Source organism: Trichosurus vulpecula, chromosome 6 (genome assembly GCF_011100635.1).
Source record: "Trichosurus vulpecula isolate mTriVul1 chromosome 6, mTriVul1.pri, whole genome shotgun sequence".
NCBI classification, from domain to species: domain Eukaryota; kingdom Metazoa; phylum Chordata; class Mammalia; order Diprotodontia; family Phalangeridae; genus Trichosurus; species Trichosurus vulpecula.
Genome location: NC_050578.1, coordinates 75,147,351 through 75,175,323, shown reverse-complemented (window position 1 = coordinate 75,175,323; position 27,973 = coordinate 75,147,351). Strand labels below are relative to the sequence as shown.

Here is a 27,973-nt window from a genome sequence, read left to right as displayed (position 1 = left end):
CCGCAGCTCCGCCACGCTCGCTCGGCTCCCTCCTCCTGCAGCTCGCTGCTGTCCGCCGCGCTCAGCCCACTCCCCGCCCCCCAGCCCGCTCGCGGTGCGGGACAGCGGGGGGCCCTCCAGCCGCGGGCCTCGGTGTCCCCGCGCGCGCTCGCGCGGGATGTGAGGCTGCCGGCGCCCGCTGACTGCGCCTCCCGGGGCCGCGGGGGCCGCGCCCGCCACACCATGAAGAAGTTCTCCCGGATGCCCAAGTCGGATGGCAGCGGCGGCGGCAGCGGGGCCGGCGGAGGGGGCGGCCCAGGCTGCCCGGGCGGCGGCGGCGGCGGGTCCGGAGCCGGCTCCGGAGCCTCCTCCGTGGGAGTCCGCGTGTTTGCCGTGGGCCGCTACCAGGTCACCCTGGAGGAGCCGCTGGCCGAAGGTACCCGGGATGGGGAGACGGGGGGCCGGGGCGGGTCGGGGCGCTCTCTCTTCCCCGAGCCGGGCGCGAGAGCGTACGCCAACCGAGCTACATGCAGCAGCTCAAGTCAGCCCACATGCATTAAGCGCCTACTGTGTGCCCTGCCAGGGCTAAGATGGCCCCTGCCCTTCAGGAGCTCGCAGTCAGTCTTAGGGCCGGGGAGGGAGCGCGTGGTTTCTTCCGACCCGTCCAGTCCTGGGGATACCTAGGGCTGTCAAAGACGTGCCCTCAAGGAGCTTGCAGTCTGACAGGGGGAGAAGAACATGCAAACGACCATGTGCCTGCAACTTATATACATGATAGGGGTGAAATAATCCCTAGAGGGATTCAAAAGGCCTGGGAGAGAGACCTAGGGCCGGAGCGGGGAAGGGGCTTGCCCAGTGTAGGTAGAGCAGGTGGGTTTTGAACCCAGGTCCTCGGACTCCCTGATCCCCCAGGCTTCCCCCACCCCACACTCCTCCAGCCGCGCTGATTGAAAACAAACAATGCTGAAGGCGGCTCCACCAGTTAGTCTGCGTCCTGTGCTAGCCTGGAAGTTGGTCAAGTCCGTCTCCTGCAGAAATTGATGTCATCTCCTGACCTCAGACGTTCAGTGATAACTTCAGATAACTGCTTTGCACATCACTGTCTTCCCCAGGAAAAATTGCTTTTTAGGGAGGCGGTCACGAAGCACGTGCCTTGAGTATGGTTTTAAAGTGAGTCTTTAGTGGGACGCTCTATTATGGTCACGCTTTTAAAACTGGCTTCTTAGTAGCTCTTAAAGGATACTATGAAACAGCAGGTTAGAGTTTTCCTTACTGAATAAGCATTTTGCTCAGTACTCCTTATTGTAAATGACTGTGACAGTAGAAGTAGGGAATGGATTTTAAAATCTGTTATGTTCTTCACACTTTGACTGCAACACCCATTCCATTCATTTAAGTGATTATAGATCACAGGCTTTCCGGTTTTGTAATTCACAAAACTGAAACTCCTGAAAAGTGTCTGCTGTGTTGCTAATCTCTGTTTTCACTTGCCCCTGGAGGTTTGTTTATTGTTTGGTATTGTAAATTTTTTTTTTAAATCAGTGTGGTGTTAAAATTCGAGCAGCTAGGTGGCGCAGTGGATTGAGTGTCTTGCCTGGAGTCCTGAAGACTCATCTTCATGAGTTAAAATTTGCCCTCAGGTACTTCCTAGCTGTCTGACCCCCAGGAAAGGCACTTAACCCTGTTTGCCTCAGTTTCCTCATCTGTAAAATGAGGTGCAGAAGAAAATGGCAAACCACTCCTGTACCTTTGCCAAGAAACCCCCCCCCCCCCAAATGGGGTCACAAAGCATCCCACACGACTGAACAACAACAGTATTAAAATTGAGAGTTTGAGATTCTTAAAAACTAAATATATTTCTTTGTGGTAGCAAATACTTCCTTTAGAACCAAGATGAAAAACAATTATTGAACAGAATAGATGCAATGTATTTCATTTCTGTGAATGTTTTAGAAAAGTTTATGTATTTTGAAAATAATACTTCTAAGATGCATCATTTATGTATATGTTTTCAAATATCTTAAACAGTGAGCAGATTAGTAGTGTAGGAGAAACTTAATGAATTTGGGTATTTAAAATCAAGTGAGATAAAGATGCAATGGTTTTGTGAATGATTAAAAGTATAAGTTGTCTAGTTGAATAGAGAGAGATAGCAACTAAAAGAAATTTATTTGGTGGAGGAGCAGGAGGTCTTTGCCTCAAAACCAAAGAAATTCCACTTCCCCCCTACTCCCCAAAAAATTTTTGATGAATTAGCTGAATTCATTCTCTTTTAAGTTTACCAAACTCTGCTTAATTTTAGGTATTGCTATTATATCTTTTTTCTTTAAACTGCTACTTTCAATAATTGAAGTTATGTGCAAGTTGAGATATGCTCTCAGATTGTTAAAGTTGTACTATTAAATTAGTCTTCAAGTTTGTAGGTATTAGTAGTCATGAATCATTCCAGTGGCCTTTGCTTTCAGAGAGTAAATTAAAATGTAAATGTAGAATTAGAATAGTATAACAATTAAGTAATCTGTTGCAACCACAATAAATTTTGCTGATAGAGTGCCATATGTACTTTTGTCAGGATATTCACAACTAGAAGTAGAATTATGTAAGAAGCATGGAGAAACTTTCTGGGACCTCAAAAGGATGGGTACTGTGGAAAGAAATCACTGGATGCCAAGAAAATGACATAAGTTATGTTCCTCCCCCCCCCAAAAAAAAGTCATTCATAAGATATGTATCTGGTAGTCTTGGGGCAGAAATTCGATTACTGTTGGAGGGAGAGACAGTCTCAGGCAGAGAAGGTTGAATCCTGGAAGGTTTGTAGAGGGGGCACCTGCTGGCTTTATAAGCTTGTATGAGTTAGTGTACTCTGATCAGTGCCTGAGGCTCCTGGAGTTAAATCTTCAGGACTCTTCTCAAGAGATGTCTTCCTGGGAGAGAACCCTTTGGCCACCCACTTTCCTGGTTTCCTTCATTTCTCAAAGCATTATAAAAATGATTAAATCACTTTAACCTTTAGGATTAGCACTATTAGACATTAGACCTTTATAGACTAAAGCTGAAAGCCCTTCAAAGTCCTTTAGTCCAGGAGTTAACTTTTTGTGTGTCATGAATGCCTTTGTCAACTTGCAAACCCTTTAGCATAAAGCTTTTAAATATATAAAATGCATAGGATTATAAAGGAAACCAATTATTTTGAAATATGGTTATCAAAATATATATAAAAAAAAACAAGTTCATGGGTCCGAGGTTAAAAACCTTTGATTTAGTACAGTGTCTTCATTTTACACATGAAGAGACGAAGGCCCTGGGAGGCCAAATGAATTGTCCAAAGTTACACAAGTAGTAAAATAGCAGGGCTGGGATCAGAGAACATGTCAGACAGCCCTTTGCTAGTGTATGCAGACCGCATTGTGGCTAAACTGGAATGTGGAATCATAGAATCTCAGGAGTGGACATGGCCCTTGGAGAGATCCTAGGCCAACTATTAACTGAACCTGAATGTCATTTATAACATCCTGGATGAAATGATCTTTCAGCCCCTACTGGAAGGTGAAAAATTCACTACGTCCCTAAACAGGCCATTGTGCTTTTTGGGCAGCTCTAATTTTTCCTTGCATGAGCGTCATTTGAACTTCTTTTCTCTCCCAGTGCCTAGCTGCACAGTGATCTTCACAAAGTAGTCATTTAAATTTTTGTTGGAGGAAGCAAAACCAAGTCTAATCTCTCTTCTACATAATAACCCCTTCAAGTATTTTAAGACAGCAGTTATATCCTACGTGTTTTCTTATCTAGGCTAAACTTCCTCAGTTCCTTCAGTCACCAGTCTGGTGGCTTGGTTTCCAGTCTCTTTGTTATGCAGTTCATCCTCCTTTGAACTAGTTCAGCTTGCTTCTGTCCTTCCTAAAATGTGGTGCCTAGAACCAAGCTGTACTCTGAATGTGGTCCAACTAGGGCAGATTCCGGCAGGACTATAACCTAACTCATTGTGGACTCATTCCTGTTAATTTTATTTAAGATTGCATTAGCATTTTTGGTAACCATATCAACTCTGGACTAATTGGTTCTTAGTCCACAATGCCTCCCCTCTCCCCCAATTCCCCCACATTTTTTTACAAAAACCACTATCTCCTCATCTGTACCATACACACACATAATTTTTGAGGGAGGCTGAGAGCATAATGGCTCTGAAATGGCTCTGGTAACAGAGGACCTGGGGTCGTATTTTGACTGTCCCTTACTCCTACTTCCTTGACCTTGGGCCCATAAATTACGTAGCTTCTCTGGGTTTCTGAAGGGGGAACAGGGTACAGAAAGAAGTTTGGCGAACAGAAAGCAAAACTTGGCTGACTTTAGAGCCTGGAAGTTGAACACTAAGTTATTTTTGTCATGCTGATATCTCTAAAAGAGACATCTCTGCTTTGACACTTGCCTCCCATTCACATAAAATGTTTCTTTTTCAAGGGATTCTTCATTAATGAGCATAACAATGCACTGCATACATAAATTGTTGCAATTGATTCACTCTGTAACATCATATGCTTTGTATACATTGTAAGTTGTTTGTCCCATGATAAGCGTGTTTGAAAATACTATATATGGATGTGTATATGTGTGTGTATATATATGTATATGTGGCTCTAAGGGTCAAGAATGACCTATTTTAATATTTGCTCCGAATTTTGAGGCATTTTGTTTGTGGTTAGTTTTTGTTGATGAACATAAGTTTAGAATAAATTAGAGATAAGTGGAATCATGGTTTCATCAATATGGGTGTTCTTTTCAATGGTGCACAATCATGCTTTCCTCTTTTCTGCATTTTTTCCCCTTCATTTTTCCAAATCCTCAATAGAGGAGCTACCCAATGTACTAGTAGTCTTTTTCCTAGGTCATTTTGTGGGTACCAAATACTCCTTCAAAAGCTCAAGTAGGTATATTACATAGCATATAATTTTAGACAATAAACATTTCATGGTTGCTGATGATTACTTAGCGTGCCTCCTACTCCAGCTATAGATTTCATGGATGATATCTTTTTTACTTGAAAGTCATTGGTAACATGGTCCATTTTGTATCCACTGGAAGCCAATCTACAAAAGTTCAAGCTATGAAATAAACTTTTAAAATGCAATAATATATAGATTCTTTGAATGAAAGGCAATAGTTTCTAAAAAGTCAAATGCCCAACATCACTCAATCTTTTTTTTTAAGGAAACATTCAGGGAAGGATCTTATTGAAGCACAAAAATGGCTTTTTTTGAGGGGGATTCTAATATATACTCTAGGCTTGAGACCTATCAAAATTCTATAAATTTTTAAAGAGCTAGTTGGTGAATATCTGGATAGGGAAGCCATTAATATAGTGTCATCAAGACTAGATCATGCCAGGCTAACCTCATTCCCTTTTCTGACAGCATTGCTAGACTGGGGGACCAAGGAAATCTCACAGATACACTTTTTCTAGATTTAGGTGAGTCATTTGGCTTCAGTTCCCTTTTGAAAATCAGTTCAGACCTTTTCATAGTTCAGGGAATGACAAGTCAACATGTTTATCTGACTGTAAAGATAGACACTGTGAATAGAGCTTTCAAGCCATCTTTTCATCTCCTGCTGCAGGTTTTGCAGGCATTACTGATGGCATTTAGTCATTGGTCAGATAGATTATGGCCGAGAACCATTGAAGATGGATGAAAATTCATTTAGTGCTCACCCACCAACATGGAGAGGTGCCTGATCTCTGTAACCATTTCTTTAGATAGCTGTATTTCTGTCTCATGTTGTTCTTATAGAAGAGATGGACTTTTATAGGCTAGATAACAGTGGGTACAATGAGATGAGTTCTGAGTTGGTTGAATAGCAGGATCTGAAGAGTAGTCAAAAGTGGTTTGATGTCAGTTGGAAAGGAGGCATCTAGAGGCCTTTGCTGGAGAACTGTGTTTGTCTCTGTGCCATGTAACAGTTTTCTCAGTGATTGACAAAAGCTTAGATTTTATCAAATCTTCAAGTGATACAAATGTGGGAGAGCAGTCAGGATTCAAAAAGAATATGAGGTTGGGCTGAATCTAATGGAATGAAATTGTATTAGGGCTAAATGTAAATTGTTACCATTGTTAAAAGTCAACCTCACCACTGTAAGTTGAGGAAGGAGTGACTGTTTGGAATTGTTGGAATCCTTGAAGGAAAGACTAGATGCCTACTTGTAAATGTGTTGTATAGGTGGTTCTTCTTTAGAATTTAGGCCAGGTAGCCTCTGAAGTACTTTTTAAGGTTCTGTTTTTCTGTGAAATCTATATTAGTGGGAATTCGAGTGTAAAGAGTGTTTGAGGCATATTATCTTGGCATCTCTGCACAAAGTCCATATGGAAAGCAAAAAGATATTAAAGAAGCTATATTAAGTCTTTTGAAGGTGGGGTGACATTGACATTGGAGAGCTGTTGTTGATTTGGCAAATTTGGGTGACAAATTTGAAATGGGAACCAATCGACAGTGATAGGGATATTGAGAATTTAATCATAGTGTTCGTTCAAAGCGTTTAAATACTTGAGGAAGGGTGGGTCAGTCTAGGTTAATGTGTTAGGAATCATTGCCAATTATTTGTCAATTGGAAGTGAAAATGTTAGAACATCTCTGACATTGATAATAGTAAAGCAAAATGAAATGATTTATAGAAATTAAACACCATTTTCCAGAAAGCAGTGACTTCTAAAGCCTCATCTAAGGTTGCTTTTGTCTCTAAAAACCTGTGATCCTATGATGTATGAAAGAGTTGAGCATGGTCTGGAGATATAATTTATTTGACAGACATTTATTGAATGTCTACTCTATGTAAAGAACTATGTTGGGTACTGTGGGGGCCACACAAGTAAATATGGTATAAACATTTTTCTCAAAGAAATTTATAATTTAGTAAGGGATATGAAAAATTCAGCTTTTACTACATCCTACTTTGTAGTTTATCAGAGGTATGAGGTGCTTTTGGAGCTCAGAAGAGGGAGTGATCATTTTCAGCTTCTGGGTGTCAGGGAAGATTCTAGAGAAGGCTTTGTGGAGGAGGTGGTACTTGAGCCTGGACTTGAAGGATGGGTTCAATTTCTGCAGGAAGAGATGAAATGGGGAAAGGTATTCCAGGTAAAGAGCACAGTTCACTTTGACTGGAGTTACGGTGCATCTAGGTGGTGCAGTGGGAGATAAGGCTGGAAAGGTAGGTTAAGGGTCAGCATTAATGCCAGGCTAAGGAGCTTGGACTTTATTCTATAACCCGTTGAAAACCATTGCATGCATTTCTTATTGTTACCACCCTAATTCTTGCTTGTTTATGATATGATAAACCAGCTTCAGCTCCACCCCTACCTGCCTTTCCACAGTTCTATATACCAGTGGTAGATGCTGTGAACAGTCAGTGCTCTGCCAAGAAATCTTCCCTGGTAGAGAGAGACTTGATCACACTTGATGACTTACTGGGCATGAGAACTTAGGGGAAAAGAATCAAAAGTAATTTTGTTTTTTTTACTTAGATTAGAAAGATAGAAAGAGGAGCTGGTTTGGGGTTGGAGGGGAAGGAGATGATTAATTTAGTGTTGAGTATGTTGTATTCAAGGTACCTAGCAGGTAGTTGAAGATTCAAGAGGTGGTGATATCTAGCAGATATCAATGTTAGAATAATTTTTATGGAGATTATAATTGAGAGACTTGATGAGCTTGAGAAGCAAGAGAGAAATAAGTAGAGAAGAAAAGACTGAGGAAAGAACCTTAAGAATTTTCTACATTTAGGCTTTGGTAGGAAGAAGACAGTCAGATCTTGGATGTGTAGTGTCACAGATATCAAGGAAGGTAAGTTTAAAGAAGTGTGGTCAATATTAGATATTCTAGAATGGTCAAGGAGGTTAAAGTCTGAGAAAAAGCCATTGGATTTAGAGATCACCGATGCCTTGTTCCTTTTGGAAGCATGTTGACCAAAGTGAGATTCTTAGAAGCTGCCCCTTTTTGCTAGGTGTGTGGAATAACTTCTTAATCAGATTGTTTTTAAACATAGTCATTCCATTTACCATTTTTCGTATTAAGACATATTTAAAGGAATGAAATTTCTTTTGAATACTTGGTATGTAGACCTTGAGGCCTCACTGTGATATTGAAATATTTCTTATTGATCAAAGGTTATACCATCTAAATGCAAATTCTGGCAAGTGTTTCCACCCTGGAAAGGCTTTGAATAGAATCTTGATATTTGGTGACTTATCTAGTTACAGTGTTGTCTAAATTTTGAGAGGCTCATCACCTAGTTGGCTCTAGGTGATTTTCTTTCAGCCTTAGATCCTCACTAGGGACATCCCATGTCTAAGGACTTTGATCTAAATGAATGATATTGAAGAGACAACACCCAGTTCTTCCCCACAACTTCCAAATCAATATCTCAAAAGCAGAATTCTGACCATGTCAGTTACCTGTTGGAGAAGTTTTAGTGACCTCAGGTTTCCCTTGGATAAAATATAAACTTTTCTGTTTGGCATTTAGAGCCCTCCAAACACTGGCTCCAGGCTATCTTTCTGGGCTAATTATACATTATTCCCTCTCATATACTCTGGGCAAACAGGTTTGCTTCTCACCTCTCTTCTCCATACCTTTGCAGAGGCTCTTTCCTGTGCCTAGGATGTTTTTCCTCCCCCCTTCCAACTCTGGAAATCCCTGCTTTCCTGAAGTCTCAGTTCAAGTGCTACCTTCTGTTCTTTTTTTCAACTATCATTTTTTTTTCTGGCCAAACAGAGGAGTTTGTGTTTTATTCTAAAGGCAATAGGGAATTCAGAAAAGCATTTTGAGCAGGGGAATAACATGTTCATAACTGTGACAGAAATGTCAATTTGGTGTATGAATTAGAAAGTAACGATCACGGAAGCAGGGAGTCCAATTAGGAGGTATCCTAATAGTCCAGGTAGAGAAGTCCTGAATTGGAGTGGTGCCATGTGAATGGAGAGGAGACGTCAGAGATGTGCAGGTAGAATAGACAAGATTTAGCAATTAGAATGAGGAAGAATAGAGAGTCAAGATGACTCTTGAGTTTGTGAACCTGGGTGATTATCAACATTGTAATACTCTCAGAAGAAATGGGGTAGTCAGGAGGAATGGTAGACTTTGGAGGAAAGATGAGTTCTGTTTTGGACATGCTGAGTTTGAGATGCTTATGGGACAGTGAGATGAAAATGTCCAGCACACAGTTTTGGTCATGTGGGATTAACACTCCAAAAGGTCTAAGGCTAGATGTAGTTAGAGCTTGGAATCATCTACATAGAGATAATAATTGAACTGTGGGAGTTGATGTGATCCTCAGAAAGAGTAGAGAATAAAATAGGACCTTTTATACCCACTGTTAAGGGATAGTTTATTAGACAATGGTACAGTAAAGGAGACTTAAGAAGGACTAGTCAAGCAAGTAAGAGGAAAATGGGAAGAGGGAAAGGAAGAGAGCATTTATTAAGAGACTATGGTGTGCCAGGTTTACAAATATCTCATTTGGTCTTCACAGCAACCCGGTGAGGTAAGTGCTATTATTATTCTCATTTTCAGTTGAGGAAACTGAGGCAGACAGAGCTTGAGTGATTTGCCCAGGGTTATACAACTAGTTAGTGTCTGAGGTTGCATTTGAACTCAGGTATTCCTGACTCCAGGCCCAGCTCTCAATCCATTAAGCCACTAAACTGCTCAAAAATAGCACCATCACAAAAATTCCAGAGGGTAGAGTATCTAGGAGGGAGAGGATGGTCAACACTGTCAAACACAAAAGTCAAGAAGGATTAGGATAGAGAAAACAATCTTTTGTCTGGGAGAATTGGCTGTTACTCAGATGACTTCTTTGAATGGGACTTCTGGGAAACTTCATTTATTTTTTTAAGTTTGATTGCTTTTTACATGTTTATCTTTTGAAAAAGCAGTGGCCTAGGATGTTTATATGTTATTTTTCAGTTTTTTTAATTGTTCTCATTGGTATCACTATGAAATTGATGAATGTACCTTGCTATTCCACTTTTCTCTGCTTGAAGTAACCCCTCTCCCCCTTAGTGTAATATGTCATGAAATATTGAATCTTGGGCTCATCCTTGTTGGAGTCCTGTGTAATATTTACTTGTCCACTATAAACAATTTGGTCTTACAATTTTCTTGCCAGAGTTAATTCTTGAAGAATTTTTTTGAATGTATAGGTTAGCCATTAATGATACCTCATCATATCTTGCATGTTTCCTTTTGCATTTGTGTTACTTCTGGTGCTCTATCTATTTCAGTTGTATTTTAGAAATTTGTATAAGCATTCTGTTTTAGTCATTTTTCATTTCACCTAATTTTTATTTTCTTGTTTTTTAAACCAGTTTCTTAATTAAAAAATGAATTTAAATGTTTTTGTTTTCTTGTGTGTGTGAGGATCTTTGAACTTCAGTTCACGTCCAGTGCTCTATTCACTGTGTTTCCCAGCTACTATAAATAGATGACATTAAAGATTAGCATCCTTAATTTGCTTGTTTATCTTGCCACATTCTGGGATAGGATTGCAACACGTAATTGAGGCTCCTTCAGAGTTAAAATGTGCACCATTTGCATTTTGGGGTTAGTGAGATCTCAGTTTGGGCTGAGATACAGTTCAGTAGTTGAATTCCTTGCAGTAGGGACATTGATAGTCACTGATGCAGTGTAAGGAGCACTGAACTTGGGGTTATGGACTTGAGTTTGGGTCCCAGCTGGACCAGTGTACTTTTCCATTTGACTGTGGGCAAGTTATTTCATCTCTTAGAGCTTCATTTCTTAATTTGTACATGGAAGAGGTTGGGCTAGAAGACTCCCGGAGGTCCTTTCCAGCACGTAGATTTGTGATCCCATGATCCTCCTTTCTGAAGTAAAAAAGACTCAGAAAGGGACTTAGAATCAATATTTACAATTGTTGGGAAACCTAACGTTCATCTAGGCTACCCTCCTCATACAAGTGAGCAAATTAAGGCCCTGAATGGGAAAGTTTGTCCAAGGTTAGACAGGAAGTAAATAAGTGACAGAGACTGAATGTGAACATCTGTTTTTTAATTCTACCTCTGCTCAAAATGCTCTTTCCACTGATTCCATGTGGGTGTTAGCAAGAAGCGTAAATTGATTATAATTTGTGTCTGTGCATAGTGAGATAATATGGTATACCTGAGGACTAGAGCCTTCAATTTATGGGCATTTGGGGGAGGTGGTTATATGGAGACAGAGAGGTTATTGATGTTTGAGTGGCAAGAATATTGGCTGATCACACTCTACAGTGTGAAAAGACTCCAGGTTGAGTCATGAGGATAAATTGGCAGAGAGATAGGTTGTTTGGAAACTTTAGTGAACATATTGTTAGTTACAATTACCTGGGGCCTGTGTGAAGATTGATATTAAAGTCTAGGTCTAGTTTATCTTGAATTATCTCTGGTATGCCCAAGATATCCGTTTGTTTGTCCATAGACACACATTCCATTCATTTAGCAAATGTTTATGAAGTGCTTCAGCTAGACGTTATCACTGTTAATTCTTACCTTTGCATGAATGATTTCCAAATTCATATAGGTATCTCTAATTGCCTGGAATTTGTAAGTTCCTTTGGCTCCTCAAGCTTGGTGTGTGACCTAACAGATCTTAACCTGTTTTTCCTGTAAGCCTGTTGGTCCTTCTGATTTTACTGTTTTCAGTGGTACCTAGTCTCCGACATGTGAATATTTGGTTTATTTGTCTTGCTCATCTGTCACATCCAGTCAATTATTAGGTTCTGTTAATTTTATCTTTGCAATTCTAACCTGGCCTATTTCTTCTATTGTGGGATAAGCCTTCATTACCACTTACTTGGATTAGTGAAGTAGCCCACTAACTAGTCTACTACCTTTTTCTTTCCCCTCCAGTCTGTACACTGTTGCCAAATTAACCTTCCTTATGTATAAATTTGAGTGGGTCTTACTGAATAGCATTATAATTTCTTTGTTTCCATGGTATGGTATCACCTTAGCTTTCTGGCCTCATGCTACACTATTTCCCTTCACATATGCTATGCTTCAGCCAAGTTGGACTACTTATATGCTATGCCATCTTGACCTTTGCTAATTCTGTTTCTTCTCCCTGCAGTGTGCCAGGGTTGCTCACCCCATCCAAATCATCACTTCTTAAAATCTTATTCATTTGTGACCCAGTGCAAAGGTGATGTCTTGTATTGAGCCTTCCCTTTTCCTAATAATAAGAGTGATGCTTTTCCCCTACTTCCTCTTAGTACTTATTTTGCACATGTGAAGGGCCGGATGCTAGCCATCAAGTTCAATTTTGGGACAAAATGAGGTACTCATTGGTCAGTGAACAATTAGGTTTACTTTGTCACCTCATAACAAGGAGAGAGCAGCCCTTGGTATATATACCTATATGGCTCTCTGCGGAAATGGATTTGGTTCGAAGGGTCCTTGACCCCTTGTGGGTCATTCTTTTTTATGCCCTTAGGTGATTAGGAAGCCTTCAAATATAGCCAGTGGGTACCAGGAAACTGCTTCAAGAGAGGCATGGTTTGAGCCTTTCCCCTTTCTCTGGGCCAGTGAAGTCCTGCTTTTGTAACCTTTTTGGGAAAAACAAACCCACCCAACCTGAGGGGATGGGGAGATCACATATCACTACATGGTGGCAAGGTCCTAAGTATCTTCTAGGGGTCTTTCCACTATTTATAGGTCATATTGAGGGGAAAAAGAAAAAAAGAATTTGTGGCTTTTACTTAAGAAAAATGTGGAGAACAGAAATCAGAAATTTCTAGACTTTTTCCTTTTTCTTTTGGAAAGACCAAATCTCAGGTCTTAATGATGTCGTCCATGTAGTTGATGATGTCTTCATGGTGGGTTTCCTCATACATGATGTTGATGAAATTTGGGAACACAGCCCAGATAGTGACATCTCAAGCACAGTCTCGTATTCTTCTCCTGATTGTAAGGCAATAATGATGAGCGGAAGCCTCACCAGGAACATCAGGGCTCCAGCACAGATTATGAAACTTCTGGCACAGTCAGCAATTTTTCATCATGCTTTAGGGTCATCTCTAGCAAAGTGTCTAAAGAGGGTGTAAACCTGCTCTGGGATCTAAGTTGATACCTAGGTTCTTTCAATATCACCACCCATTCAGTATTCCCTGGATCACCCACCAAAATATCCCTCTCCCTGAGATATGAAATTTTTGTCCCTTAAGAAGCCTCTGTGGAGGGGCTGCCCCTTCTTCCACAGGGGCTAAATAAGGATTCTCATACAATCCCCTCTAAGGACTCAGAATTGCCACCAAGTCATCTAGGGGACCCCCTTCAAAGTAAATACACATCCTTATCATATTTAAATAGCAACAGTTTCACTTTGCTTATGCTCTTAGGGAAAAAAAAAAAGCTTCCCTCAACAATTGGTGGAACCACCTGTTCCTTAAACCCATCCCTAAGCCCTTTCTGAGAATGGAGTTGTTTGTACCATTCCAGTGCAAAGGAAGCATACTAAGTAAAGGGGACCTGAGCTATTTCTCCAGACTCTGTGGTGCCATCTGAGGGGACATTGAGCACAATTGTGCACTGTGGAAGGAATAAGAAAAGGTTGGAGAAGGTCAGTCAGATGTTTGTTGAAAAAAAAATCCATTTTTATCAAGTAAATCTTCCTGGAGACTGGATCCCAGGTATCTTTAGAGGAGACTCTTTCCCAGGGTGGCATGGATTTGTTATAACCATGGTTTCAGAGAGATTGGAGTCTTGACCTGAGCAGTCAAATGCATAAAGATGCAGCTATTGATTAGCAGGGAAATACCTCTTACCCTGAGATGGGAAGTGCCATTTTGCCAGGTTTGGGGTTACCTAGGTTAGGTGGGTGCTCTGACTGGCACAAGGAACCCATTATCCTTATTAGCCTTATCCTTAGGATCATACATTCCAAAATCTGTATTGGTACCGGATGCATTCTGGAACCTATGTTGTTCTTGTAGTGACTCCCACCTGTTTTAGCGTGTGATATTTCTGATGTATACTGACATGTCCCACAAACAACTGTATGCAGTAGGGAGAGGCATTGGAAAAATTCCTCCATTGCTCCTGACCCCAAAGTGGAAAGAAAGCCTTTGACTGTTCTCCCTCAGCCCCAGACCACTTGGCCAACCCTATGGTTGCTGCTCAGGAATCAGCGTGCATGAAGATCTTCCCTGGCCCATCTCTTAAGGCTTTCTCAAGTGCCAGCCATGCTGCCAGGAACTCTGCCCACAGGGGGGACTGGCCAGGACTCCCATTCCCTAGTGTTTCCCCTACTACTGAATAAGTGGCCACTGAAGTGTATTTGCATTTGCCTCTGTCATAGAAGATGAAGTTACTGGTAGATTGTGCAAAACAAAATTTCTCAAGAACCAGGTCCTTATATGGGGTAGAGGGGATGGAGTGGGGGACATTTGGTTAGTGGAAGAGGCAGCATTCCAGGGCCTGGACTTGAGGCCTCTCTGGTGAAGTTTTTACCTATTTGTGAAGGGTGCTACCACTGTAGGGCTGAAATGCAGGGTGTCCCTAAAGTCTGGACACATAGGCAATTGACGGCAATGTGGAGTTATTGCATCGAGTTCACGTGAATCTCGCAAAGGGCATCAACCTTTGCTTCACAAATGATGGAAATCATGTTGAAGATGTTAGTTGTTAATATTCCAATTAAATAAAAATTTCATTCATTGTATTTCTTGAAAATATGCATTTTTGCCTATGTGTTTAGACTTTAGGAACACCCTATATGTAATTTCTAATGCGTTGTTTCTCTTTAGCAATAGGGTCTTCCTATGCACTGTCTGAAAGAGGAATCATCATCCAACCCGTAATAGGCAAATCTGGAAAGAAGGTGATTATATGGCCCTGTGTTATTGTTTAGTATCATCTAGGGCCCAGTAACAGATAAACAGATGCTCTTCATTTTCTGTGTAATTCTGAGAAGTATTTTTCTCTCATTCTCTTCATTAATACTGTTCTCTTTCTGTATATGATTCTTATGCCTTATTCCTTCTTTAGACTGTATTTCTCATGGAATTCTTCTAAAGTATCTATTTTGAGTTCTGTATTCTAAGCAGTTTCTATGCTGTTGCTTTTTAGATCTTGCCTTATCTCTTTTTCTCTTGTGCATTACTCTTAGAAGTGTTAATTCCTGTAGGGGACAGAGAGGATAAAAGTATTGTCCTGTGATAGAAGTTTTCCTCTTTCACTGATTATGTGGTCCATTTCTAACCCTTATCTTGTATATGATCATTTTCCTTCCCAGATTTTATGAAATTTTTCTGGTCCATGCCTTTCCACTGTTCTGCGGCAGGATGCTGTTGATGGAGGCACACAGCATTCTCTCAGAGGTAGTGATCTCTCTAAGCAACAAATCCCTGTGGATTATACCAACTGTAAGGTTCTCTGTCTCCCAATGCAGAACGTCTCAGTACTTTCTGGGAGTGTTCTTTAGTGGAATCTCCTCCCACTACTGAGTCAAGATTCTCCCTTTTCCTTTGCTGTCCTTTGCTGTCCTTTCCTCTTTCCTTTCCTTTCCTTTCCTTTGCTGTCCTTTGCTGTCCTTTCCTTTCCTTTCCTTTCCTTTCCTTTCCTTTCCTTTCCTTTCCTTTCCTTTCCTTTCCTTTCCTTTCCTTTCTTTCCTTTCCTTTGCTCTTTCCTTGTCCCCTTTGCCTTTCCTTGTCCCTCTTTCCTTTCCTTCCTTTCCTTTACTTTCCTTTCCTTTCCTTTCCTTTCCTTTCCTTTCCTTTCCTTTGCCTCTTTCCTTTTGCTTTTGGCTTGTCCTTTGCTGTCCTTCTTTGTCCTGTCCTTTCCTTTCCTTTTCCTTTCCTCTTTGCTGTCCTTTGCTTGTTTGTCCTTTCCCCCTTTCCTTTCCCTTTCCTTTCCTTTCCTTTCCTTTCCTTTCCCTTTCCTTTCCTTTCCTTTCCTTTCCTTTCCTGTTTCCCCCCTTTCCTTTACTGTCCTTTCCTTTCCTTTTCCTTTCCTTTCCTTTCCTTTCACCTTTTCCTTTTCCTTTTCCTTTTCCTTTCCTTTCCTTTCCTTTCCTTTCTTTCCCCTTATATTCCTATTTTGCTCACTTTCCGACCCTTTCCTCATTGTCAGAGGATCCCTAAGGACTAGAACTCAAAGCATTCTTAACCCACTCCCATGTAGGGAGGACCTCTCTAATCTGTGCCCCTCAGTGACTTCTGAGGGGACAGAACTAGTCTTAGCTGAATGTGCCAGTCTCCTTTACTTCAGGCCTGATGCAGCTCTACACATAGTTACCATCCTGTGCCAGTTCTTTCTGTTCTCTGGTTATTTGGCTTAGTGCTAAGTTCCGGGAAGTATATGCTTCTGTTTTTTCTGTAGTGGTGGATGTTGGGTTACCAGTTAAGTTCTGCTACTTGTTGGCATGGCATGGCAGGAGAAATTCAGGAGCAGAATCTACGACGTCAAGGAGATTACTGAATGGATCTCCTGCGCTTAGTTGTGCTCCTCTGAAGAGTGTTAGGGACTGGTGGGACAGGATGCTGAGTGAACAGGTTAGGGGATTAGAGATTAGCCTTCTCTGCTCTTAATTTAACAGGTTTTTATTTTTCTGATGGTTACTTGGGCTAGGGAGACAGCTACAGTTACTTGTGTAGTTATTTCTTGCACATAATTGTAAATATGGGGAATTTTAAGAGTTCCTGAGAATTGGAAAAATTAGTTTTCATCTTGTTTGGGTCATGTGACTCCAAAGTGGTATCATGAGTGACTGCTTTGGGGAACTTGTAACTCCAGAGGTCACAAAGTTGCTTAAGTCACTCCTTGGTGCCTTTCACTCCTTCTGGTCTTCATGATCATGGCTCATGCCCTGCAGGGTCATAAGGGCCCAACAGGAGAGTCTATGGGACAGCCTTTTTCAGATCTTCTTGGCTATACCCTGTTCTGAGTCCCACTGGAAAGGCAGACCTTCAGATTGACTTAGTGGGGACTCTTACTATATATCCAGGTGGGGAACGTTGGTTCAGTAGTACCTGAGGAGTCCACTAGGTCTCTGGCCTTGGGGAAGTGAGTATCAGTAATTTATTTCAGATTGTGCCTGGAATCCCTGGGTTTTCCCTGCCCACTGTATTTCCCATTCATTGGCTGAACATTCTGGATCCTGGATTTTCCATCCCTTCTATAGATCACCATCTGATATAGAGCCTCTGCCACAGTGGCTTATCTTGCTTGGTTAGCATTGTGTTATCAGTCGAGTGTACATTGATACCCTTAAGAAGAGAGGCCATTTTCGAAGCCCACTGAAATGTGCCAATGTAAGGGAGAATTCAGATAGCCCTGGGGAAGGACAATGAAAGTATATTGGGCTCCTTCCCAGGTGAAAAAAAGTGCTCCAGAGAGAAAGCCATTGGTGAAGTTAGTAACCGAGCCACTCACCCTAGGCCTGGTCTGTCTAGTCAGGAACAGGTGTGGTGATAGGCATGAGGACTTTGTTCAGCTCACCGTAGTCACTGTAAGCCACCAGTGCCATCTGCCTTCCTCACAGGTAGTGCAGGGTTATTATGAAGGGAGCTGGTATGATGAAATGCTTCAACTTCCTTTCTCTTAATCTCTAGAGACACAATCTCTTTTCACCCCATGGAGACCTAGTACTGTTTGGTTTTAACTGCATGGAGTAGGTAAAGCAACTCCAACAGTTTCCATTTGACCTTACCTGCATTAATCTACATAGAGGCTCCTGAAAAGGCATGTATAGATCCTGATTGCCAAGAGCTCACGATGCCTCTTCTCTCCATAGTCTTCCTTATGTAGCTTCCCCAGATGGGGCAGGGGTTTTACAGGATGCCTTAGGCTTGGGGCGGAAGGGCCCCTATTGGTGCTGAATGTCCCTGAGCAGTTTTTCTAGCACACTCATAGATTGGGCAGTTCCTTTCTTATGCCCCTGAGTGTTTCAAGAACCACATCCAAAGCCTTCTGCAGGAGTTGAAGAAACCTGGTGGGTTGGACTTATTGTAGCACGTCTCTCATGGATTTAATATATCATGTGGCATTACAGTTATTTATGTATATATTATGCCCCCCTACTAGATTATCATCTCCATAAGGGCTGGGATCATGTCTTATTTAGTCTTGGTTATCTTCCTTGGTGCATAGAACTATGTGTTTTGCAAGTATTTAATAAAATGTCATAGTGAGTAGAATGCTGGTCTTCGAGTTAGGAAAAAGCCAGGTTTACATCCAGATTCTAAAACTTGTTCCTTGTATGTTTGTGGATGTCTGAGCTTCAGTATTTTCAGTTGTAAAGTAGCGTAAATGTAGTGTAAATAGTGTAAAACAGTGGATAGAGTGCTGGGCCTGTAGTCAGGAAAACCTGAGTTCAGATGTGGCTTCAGATACTTACTGGCTGTGTGACTCTGGGCAAGTCACTTAACTCTGCCTCAGTTTTCTCATCTGTAAAATGAGCTGGAAAAGGAAATGGCAAACCACTCCAGTATCTTTGGCAAGAAAACCCCAAATGGGATCACGAAGAGTCAGACATGACTGAACAACGTCTCTTTCACAGGGTTGTTGTAAGACTAATAAAGATAGCTCATATAAAACATTTGGCAGACTTTTAAAGCACTGTATATAGAAGAAGAAAATTGAATTTAGAAATTAAATGATTTTTAGCCTGTCATGTGGTTAGTTACTGTTGGAGGTAGGACTTGAATCTTGTTTGCTGACTTTTTACTTGAAGTTTCTTTCATTATACTGTGATGCTTAATTACTCATTTTTAAAGATGTTGAGGGATAGATAGGGTTTTGTGAGCTAACCTAGGAAGAGATAACATTCCTATGGGAAAATGTATTGAGTTATAATCAATTTATGGGCAGACTTTTGGCACAACCCATTTTTGAATAGGGGAATACTTCTCTATATGGAGGATAGTATATATGGATATGAGGCAGCTGGGTGGCTAAGTGAATAGAGCCCAGGGCCTGGAGTCAGGAAGACCTGAGTTTAACTCTACCCTCAGACACTTATTAGCTCTGTGACAGTGGGTAAGTCATTTAACCTCTGTTTGCCTCAATCTGCTGGAGATGGAAATGGCAAACCACTCCAAGATCCTTGCCAAGAAAACCCCATGGACTATATTGATGTACTATGGTCCGTGAAGAGTTGGACATGACTGAACGACAACATTTGTGGATATAGCTGATAAGTAGTACCAGTTGAAAATAGATTTAAGGATGCTTTGGGAGAAATGATGATAGGTGAATGATAGTCCCTAGAAGAGATTTTAAAGGTGGGTTATTAATGAAGCATTTGTGTTGTTAGGGATGCTTAAGATTAATTTCTAACCTGAGATATGATATGAATAAAACTGAATGAATGTTGAACAGAATTAATACATTAAGAACATATAGAAGCATTGGATAATTTGGAGTGATAAACAAATGTTATATACATTTGTTTGAGTCTGTAATGCTATATACAAAAGTAGATGCTTGCTGATTGATATGGTTAGCTTTTCAGAAGGCTAGAAAAATGGAGTTTTGGAATCAGTTTGCAAGGAGAGGCTTTGAATTAGGGGAAACATTTTGAGCATGGCTAATCCACTATTGCTTGGGTATGTGATTGTCTTTCCTCTTCACTAAAGCTAACCCCTCCATCTTGGCTCTTTGTCTCATCCCACCCTGCTTCCTCTTGGTCTTTTCCACTAGCACTTACCATGTATTTCTCTTGCATCTCCATTTCCTCTTCATTAGTTTAGGTCTTTCCTAAACCTCTCTTCTGTACTCTGCTCTAAGGTTCCCTTTCTTTCAAGTAATCTAGTCTCTCTCTCTTTCTCTCTCTCTCTCTCTCTCTCTCTCTCTCTCTCTCTCTCGTCAAAATGTAGGTTAGTAGTTGCACTTCTCTAACCACTCAATTCCTCATCTTCTTTCCACCATTGTTTCACTAAAATTACTCTTTCAAAGGTTATAATTTAATCCACTGACCTTTTCACAGAATCACAGAGTTCACTGGGATCTCAGAGGCCGATGAGTTCAACCCACTCCTGAACTAGAATCATCTTTTTACAATAGATCTTTCCCTATCTTTTTCGTAACGACCTTGTGATTCTAACCTTTTTTAAGGCATCAGCTATGTAATTAAAATGCAAAATTTTCATGTATCATTTAACAGAAAAAGGGATAATATGTGAAAGCTGAAGACCACGGGAGATGCTGAATGCGAACTGCAGTGTGGTCATTCTAGTCTTCTTGTTGGAGCTGGTGATGTGCTTGTTGATTACACATGCTTACCAAGTCTTAGTTGCTTTAGGTGTCTTTACTTCCCAGGAGTCCCTGCTTCTGATGTTGTGTGTTGGGAGGGGATTGTTGAAGATGACCCAAGGGAAACCTTTGCCATAACTATATTTACTTTTTTTAAAAAAAAATTTATTTTAGACAAATATTAAAACAAATACATAATAAGAAAAGTAAACATAAACTTAAATATAAAATAAGAAAAAAGACATGTCACGTGCACAGCAGAACATAGGAGAGGATTCAGAATATATAGCAATAACTTCATTTCAGGAAAACCTGTATATTAAATACTGTGCATTATGTTGAAAGCTTTTCTTGGCTTCCTTGTAGGTTTTTTTTTTGTTCTCTGCTGTACACTTTTTACTTTGTTCTTCCCTGCCCACCTTCCTCCCCACCTCCCCACCACCCCAAAGCTACAGTTGAGCATGGATATATTTATATGTAGGTATCATAACCATATTTTCAAACAACTTAGGAAAGTTAATTCCTGGATACCTGGACCTGGACAGTGCTCTTGAAGAGTTCTGAAAGCTACTGCGCTAGACTTTTTATGATGATAATTTTTAGGACAGCTAAGTTACTTGACTATCTGTGTTCCTTCTCCTGACAGTGATGTCCCAAATGTTTAGTAGTTTTTCAACACAGAGGTTAAATTCTTGTACCCAGGGAAGGGAGCTTGATGTATGCTAAAGTACATTATAGATGGTCAGTCTAGCGTTAAAAACTTCATAATTTAATTTTCTAGGTAATTTACTTGCGATAGTCTAACCAGGGTTATGTGCTAGTTTGTTTCGTGAGAATTAAACTTTAAAATGCTTTAAAGTGATGCATTGTAACTTAGATTTGGGGGTGACTGTAGACAAGAAAAATAGATCCTTTAGAGGAAAATGGTCTATGGTGTTATTTTCAACATCTATCAATTATCACAAAACTAGTATAATTTCCACAGGGTGGGGCTGTAATTTGTAATAAAAATAGGAGGAAATGTTTTTGAGATGTTCACTTATTTCTAGGTTGTAAATTGTCGCAATAGCTACTGCATGTTAGGAATATATATTTTCTTTGGGGCTGCTTGTTCGTTATAATTTCATAGCATCCATTTTCAGTTTATTTCATTATTCCTATTTGCATCTTTCAGTATATTGTTCTTCTGGTTCAGTTTACTTCTCTACAAAGAGAATGTTTTTCTAAGTCTTCCATGTTTGTCTGTATTTGTGATTTCTTACAGCACAATAATATTCCATTACATTAACATTAGTTCCACAAGTTGTTTAAGCATTCCCTAATCTATTGGCATCATTTAGTTTTAGTTTCTAGTTCTTTGCTCCTAAAAAAGCCCTGATATGAATATTTTGGTCTATATAGGGCCTTTATTAAGTGTGAATTTCGAATTCTTTTTCCTTATATTTTTAATGTTTCTTGTGTGTAATATAGCATACTTCCCCCAATATAATTTAGCTAGTATACTTCCATCTATTTATATGCTCAACTTCAGTTGGTTGGATTTTTAATCAAAGATTATTTCATAGCTATATGGAAGTATCTCGTTCTCCCAGGGAATGAGCACTAAACCATGGGGAACCATGAAACCATGATTCAGAATTTTCTTTTACATTTTTTTATTATTATGAATTTGAAAAACATCAATAAACGTGAACTTCCCATATACAAAGAACAGAAAAAGGGGTCTGCTTACAAAACTATGAATCTCTACTGTGTATGGCTTGATTTTTTTTGGGTGGGGGGTATATTTCAAATTTAATGTGTATCAACATTGTCTACTTGTCTGTGTCCTCTTCTGACTTTTCTCTATTGTGCATTTTAAAAAAATGATTCATTGATACTTTTCATATTTTTCTTTGGTAGTATCATCATTACCCCCCTCATTTCCTTCCCACCCCCATAAAATCCTCTCTTATAACAAATAAGTATAGTGAAGCAAAACAATCCACACATTGTCTCTGTCTAAAAATACATCCCCCAACTAGTCCATGACTTTTCTGCCAAAGAGGTGGGAAGCATGATTCTTTATTATTCTTCTGGAATTGTGATTGGGCATTGCATTGATCTTTCTTAAGGTTTTCACAGTTAATGTTCTAATTTAAACAGTGTTGTAGTCATTTTCTAAATTGTTCTGGCTTTGCTCACTTCACTTTGCATAAGTTCCTATAGCTCCTCCCAGGTTTATCTGAATCTCCTTACCCCCTCTCTTACATTAAACTGCCATAATTTGTTCAGCCATTTTCCAATTGTTGGGCACCACTTTATTTTTAGTTCTTTGCTACAACAAAATATTGCTACAAATACTTTTGTACATATGGTTCTTTTACCTCTAGAGCTGCAGTGGTAGTAGTGTGTGTCTCTGGACCAAAGGGCATGTATGCACAGTTGAGTGATTTCACTTTCCAGAATGTGTAGAGCACTTCACAGCTCCACTAGTAGTGTATCTGTACATGCCTCTTCTCTCATGATACAGCAATAATTGTACTTTTCCCTTTTTTTGTCTTTGCCAATCTCATTAATTGTGAGGTGAAAACTTTTATTTTACATTTCTCTTTTTATTAATAATTTTAATTTTAAAATATGGTTGTTGATACCTTGCCTTTCTTCCCTTAGGAAATTTGTGTTCATGTCCTTTGACTATCTTTTGAGGAATGTTCTTGTGTATTTGAAACAGGATATATTAGATATAATATTGTAGAAATCTGCTGTGAAGTTTTTTTCCCCGGTTAACTATTTAGTTTTCTAATTCTCATCGCATTGATTTTGTTTCTATAAACTTTTTTTTTTCAAGGGAAAAGATAAAGTTTATTAAGAGTTAGCCAAATAAGCCTGCCCCAAGAGATCCCACCCCTTGCGACGCCTGTAAGGAAAAAAGGGCCAGACCCTTCTGAGCTAGATTGGTTCTGACCCTCTATAAACTTTTTCAATTTTATCCAATTAAAATTTTATCTCCTGTGAATCTCTCTATCCTTCCCATAGCTAGAGTTGTGAAAAGTATTTATTTTCCTTGATCCTTTAATTTGTTAATAATATAGCTTTTTATATCTAGTATGTCCTCAAGTGCAATCCTTTGACCGAATCCAAACTCCACAGAACAAATCCTTTTATTAAGGGGTTTTGTTCTGTGAAGTTTAGATTTGGTCAAAGGGCCGCACTTGAGGACTAGAGGGCCACATGTGGCCTTCAGGCTGCAGGTTCCCCACCCTTGATCTAGGCCATATCTCTGTTTGGAGCTTGTAGTGGATAATGGTAAGAGGTTGCTCTAAACCTAGTTTCTGCCAGACTGCTTTCCAATTTACCCATAAGTTTTTGTAGAAATAGTGAGTGTTTAACTTGGTAGTTGGTTTCTTTGAGTTTATTGAACACTGTGCAGTTAGGTCCTTTGTTTCTGGGTCTTGTGTACTTTGTATTCTCTTAACATTGATTCTTCTGGGTTTTTTTTTTTAATCAGTACCAAATTGTTTTGATATGAGATCTGGTACTACTGCTCACCTCCATTCCTTCCTACTTTTCTCATTATTTCCTTTAAGATTTTTTGACCTTTTGTTTCTCCCCATAAATTTGGTTAGTATCATGTTGTCTAGGTCTGTAAAGTAACCCTTTAGTGGTTTGTCATGGTAGTGAAACTGTAGATTAATATAGGTGGCATTGTCATATACTACTAACCGTGAATAATTAATGTCTCCATTTAAAAAAGGTCTAACTTTATGTGTGTAAAAGAGTTTTGTACTTATAATTCCTGCGTGCCTTGGCAGCTGAACCATCATGTTTTACACATTCTGTAGTTGGGATCAAATTTTGTTACCTCTGGATAATATGGTAATTGGTAAATTTCTTGGTTATACAGAAAAGGTGATAATTTTAGAGGGTTTATTTTCTATCCTACTTTAGTGAAGATATGGTCACAATTAATATTTTGTTGATTATTTCATGTTTGCTAAGTAAGAAAAAATCTGCAAAAATGATAATATTGTTTCTTTTTTGGCCATATTTATTGCCTCAGTTTTTTATTCTTGTGATATTGCTAGTATTTCTAGAACTGTATCAAATAATAGAGGTTAACAGTGGACATCCTTGCTTTATCTTTGATCCTATTAGAAAGGCTTATGGGATTTCTTTGCAGTAGATAATGCTAGTTCTTGGTTTCAGATAACTCTTTCCCATGTTAAGGGAAATTCTATTTGTTCTTTAAAAATTATTCTCAATTTAAGAAATTTCAAATAAAATGGATATTTCTGCATACAGAGTAGACAGAAAAAGATTGTATATGAAAATGTAGATCTCTTATGTATAGCTTGCTTTTCTTTTTTAGTATAATAATTTCAAACAGTAGCTTTTACATTTGTCATGCTTCTGTGCTTCCTTGTGGCCTTCCTTCTGCTCTCTTTTCTGCATTAAAAAAAAAGATGCCTTAATCACCCTTGTTTTCTTTCCTTTCCCCCTTTCTTTGTCTTTTTCACCAGACTGTTGGTGGGGAAGGGGGAAAGAGAAGAGAGACAAACTCTTAAATCAAACAAATATGCATAGTTAAGTAAAGCAGATACCCAAATTGGCTGTATCTGCAAATGTTATGTTTTATTTTGTATCTTGTTTGAATTTCATCATCAGTCATTCTTCATATTGTAGTTTGTTTTTGGATTGATCACAATTCTTAAATTTTTCAAAGTTGCTTTTAAAGAATAATTGGTGCTCTTATTGTACAATTTGTTCTACTAGTTCTGATTGTTTCATTCTGCATCAGTTCAAGTCTTTTTAGGTTTCTCAGAAATCATCCATTTCATCATTTAGTCCCTAATGGATGAACATTCCCTAAGTTTCTAGTTCTTTGCTACTACAAAAATAGCTGTATAAATATTTTTCTATAATTAGGTTCTTTTTCCTTCTTTGATCTCTTATAGGCATAGTAGAAATATCACTGTGTCAAAACTGTTTAGTGTCTTGGAACATAGTTGCAAATTGCTTTCAAAAATGGCTGTTACCAATTCAGAGCTCCACCAATGTTGCATTAATGTGCTTGTTTTCCTATAGCCCCTCCAATGATTCATTTTCCTACTTTGCTACTCTAATGGGTATGAGTTGCTTTAATTTGCATTTCTTTGATTATTTAATTGCATCTTTTTTTAAAATGGTTTATAGCTTTTATTATTTTATTTATTATTTTATTATTATACCTTCTTTTGAAAACAGCTGGTTCCTAACCTCTGTCCATATATCAGTTGACGAATAGCTCTTCTTATATATTGGAATAAATTCTTTATATACCTTAGATATGAGACCTATATCAGAGAAACTTTTGGCAGAGGTTTGTTTCCCTTCCAATTTTAACTACGTTAGTTTTGTTTGTGCAAAGTCTTTTAAATTTCATATAATCAAAATTACCCATTTTATCTTCTGTGGTGCCCTCTATCTCTTTTTGTCATGAACTCTTCCCATATCTAAAAATGGAAAAGGTAATTTCTTCCTTGCTTCTAATACTGTGTTTCGAGACTAGGTCTTCTTATCTTGTTTTGTCTAGAAGTACTACAGCCATTCACAGCCTGTTACTGCCTTCACATTTTATGTTGAGACCAGGCTCTGCACTTCTGGGCAGAAAGTCTGGGCTGAGATTTTGTCTCCTTTGGGCCTCCTCCGGTTTTCTTGGGGAACTGAGCATTGTGTTATTCCAGAACCTCAGAGACAGTTCAATTCGGGGACTTGCGAGTTTTCAGTGTTCCCCAAGGGGTCTGATCCTGAGCAAAGTCTGACTTCTTCCCTCCTGGTCTGAGCTCTGCTTGTTCCTGACCTGGGTGTTGGATCTTACTAACACTCCTGTGAACTGGCTCTTTGATGGAAATTTCAATTGCTGTTTGTCCTTTGTTTTGGAAGAGGACCAGTTACTTCATGAGGCCATGTCTTGACTTGTGCATGAATTGGATTTAAGTGAGGCAGAGCTACACGGAGTCGTCGGCCCCACTCTTGTCCAGAATCATCTGAGTCCAGCGGTAGGACAAAAGTGAGGATGACTGGTAATGGCCCAGGATGCAGCGGATGACCTGGGCGTCTTTGATGTCTGACCAAACTTTAAGCATTCCACGGTGCCTGCTTCAGCCACATCCCCCTAACTCACCAACAGGTTTGAGGCCTGTTGGTTACCCTCAGCCTGGTTTAGTTCATTTGCTGAGACAGTTTACTGGGGTGTGACCACTGCACATGCTACAGCTTTTTGGAGCCACAGGTGAGAGTTGACAAGTGGACATTAAAGGTAAATAAGCAGCCCTGAAAAGGGCGCTGCAATCCCTCACACCAGAAGTATTAGTCTTCCCTGAACACCCCATAAACTTCGAAAGTTACAGTAGACTCCTGCTAGACTTGAGCACTGTTAGCCAGCTACAGAGCTCTTCGAGTTCAAAATGACAGAGCTTCAGGCTGCCCTGGTTTTCCACCGAAGCTTTTAGACAGAGCTGGAGGCTGGTACTGAGGCCCTGCTCGTCTCTGGGGTCTCAGGTACTAAGCTACTGTTGGCTTCTCTGAACTTGCTCCTTGTTGGTTACTCAGTCTAGTCCCTGCAAACTCTCTACATCTTTGAATGCCTTCTCAGTCTGCCCTGGATCCGTGACCCAGAACAACTGGGTGGTGAACAACAGATCTGTCAGTTGGTGCCTATCTGTCCCTGTAACCTCCACCACCTTGGGATCCCTTGTCTTTCAATTCCTGTGAACTGAAACCTTAGAATGTTCTACTCCTGTATGCCCTTTATCAGGTCCCCAGTGTTTCAAAGACCTTTCTGTGCTCACTTGGGCTGCGAAGTACAACTCCTTATGTTTTCAGTCTTGGATTTTGCCCATCAAGATTCGGTCTGGTGAATTTTTTAGATCTTACCCCTGAGACAATAAATCATAATGAGGCTGTTTTAACTCTTAAGTCTCAAGAGGCTGTTGGGTGAATTTTGCGTATTGTTAAATTCACTTCAAAGCTATGATTTATTCCATCAATCATTGTGGAAAAAGTAACTGAAGTTAGCCTTTTTATTTAGAAGAGATGTTTGTTCTCTTTTGGTGCTCAAAACATCAAGATAAACACATTTGAAACCTTGTAAAATGTACTTTTCAGTTATGATTACACTGAATGTTCAAGTATGTATCTTTCTTTTGAGCCAACGTTTTTGCATCAGGCCTTGAAGTAATAGACAGACTGACTTTCTTTGCACAACATTAGTGTGTGTCACACTGAGGTTAGTTGTGCTGAATGGTTGTCTAATGATGGCAAAGCTGGTGCCTGGAAGAACTACTGTCATTTCTCAGTTTTCAGTATTCACTTTAACTTTACATTTTACTTTTCTTCTGCTTAAAAGAGACTGAACTCTGAATCACAATCTCATGTCCTTTCACCTCTCCTAAATCTACCTTTTATCCTCACTAGGATCCCATGTTCCCTTTAATTGCTTCCTGCCCTCTCAGTCTTTCATCCCTTTTCTGGCCTCTCCTTTGACCCTTGAGATTCTGGATCCTATATATAACCATTTTAATAGAGCACTGCCTTCTTTCTTAGTCTTTTGGTCTCCTTGTCCATCTGTTCTTCATGTTTGTCTAATCCTTAACCTTAACAGCCACACCACCTGTCTGCTCAATTCCTATTCCAGAGCTTCTGAAAGTTGCTGGAGGGAGTCAAAGGAAGTTATAACGACATTGTGCTGACCAGGGCCGATATAAATTCTTACCTAACCTCAACTGGACCCTCAGTAGGGCACA

General features: G+C 39.8%; 1 protein-coding gene across 3 annotated transcripts in view; it reads left to right on the top strand.

Annotated features, from left to right (window-relative positions):
- The first annotated feature begins 222 nt into the window (after positions 1-222).
- Positions 223-27,973, top strand: part of BMP2K (BMP2 inducible kinase) — a 121,482-nt gene continuing 93,731 nt past the window's right edge. For all 3 annotated transcript variants that reach the window (XM_036762794.1, XM_036762795.1, XM_036762793.1), the window contains exon 1: positions 223-415. In XM_036762794.1, coding sequence (XP_036618689.1) covers positions 223-415 — 193 coding nt within the window. The remainder of the gene's footprint in view (positions 416-27,973) is intronic.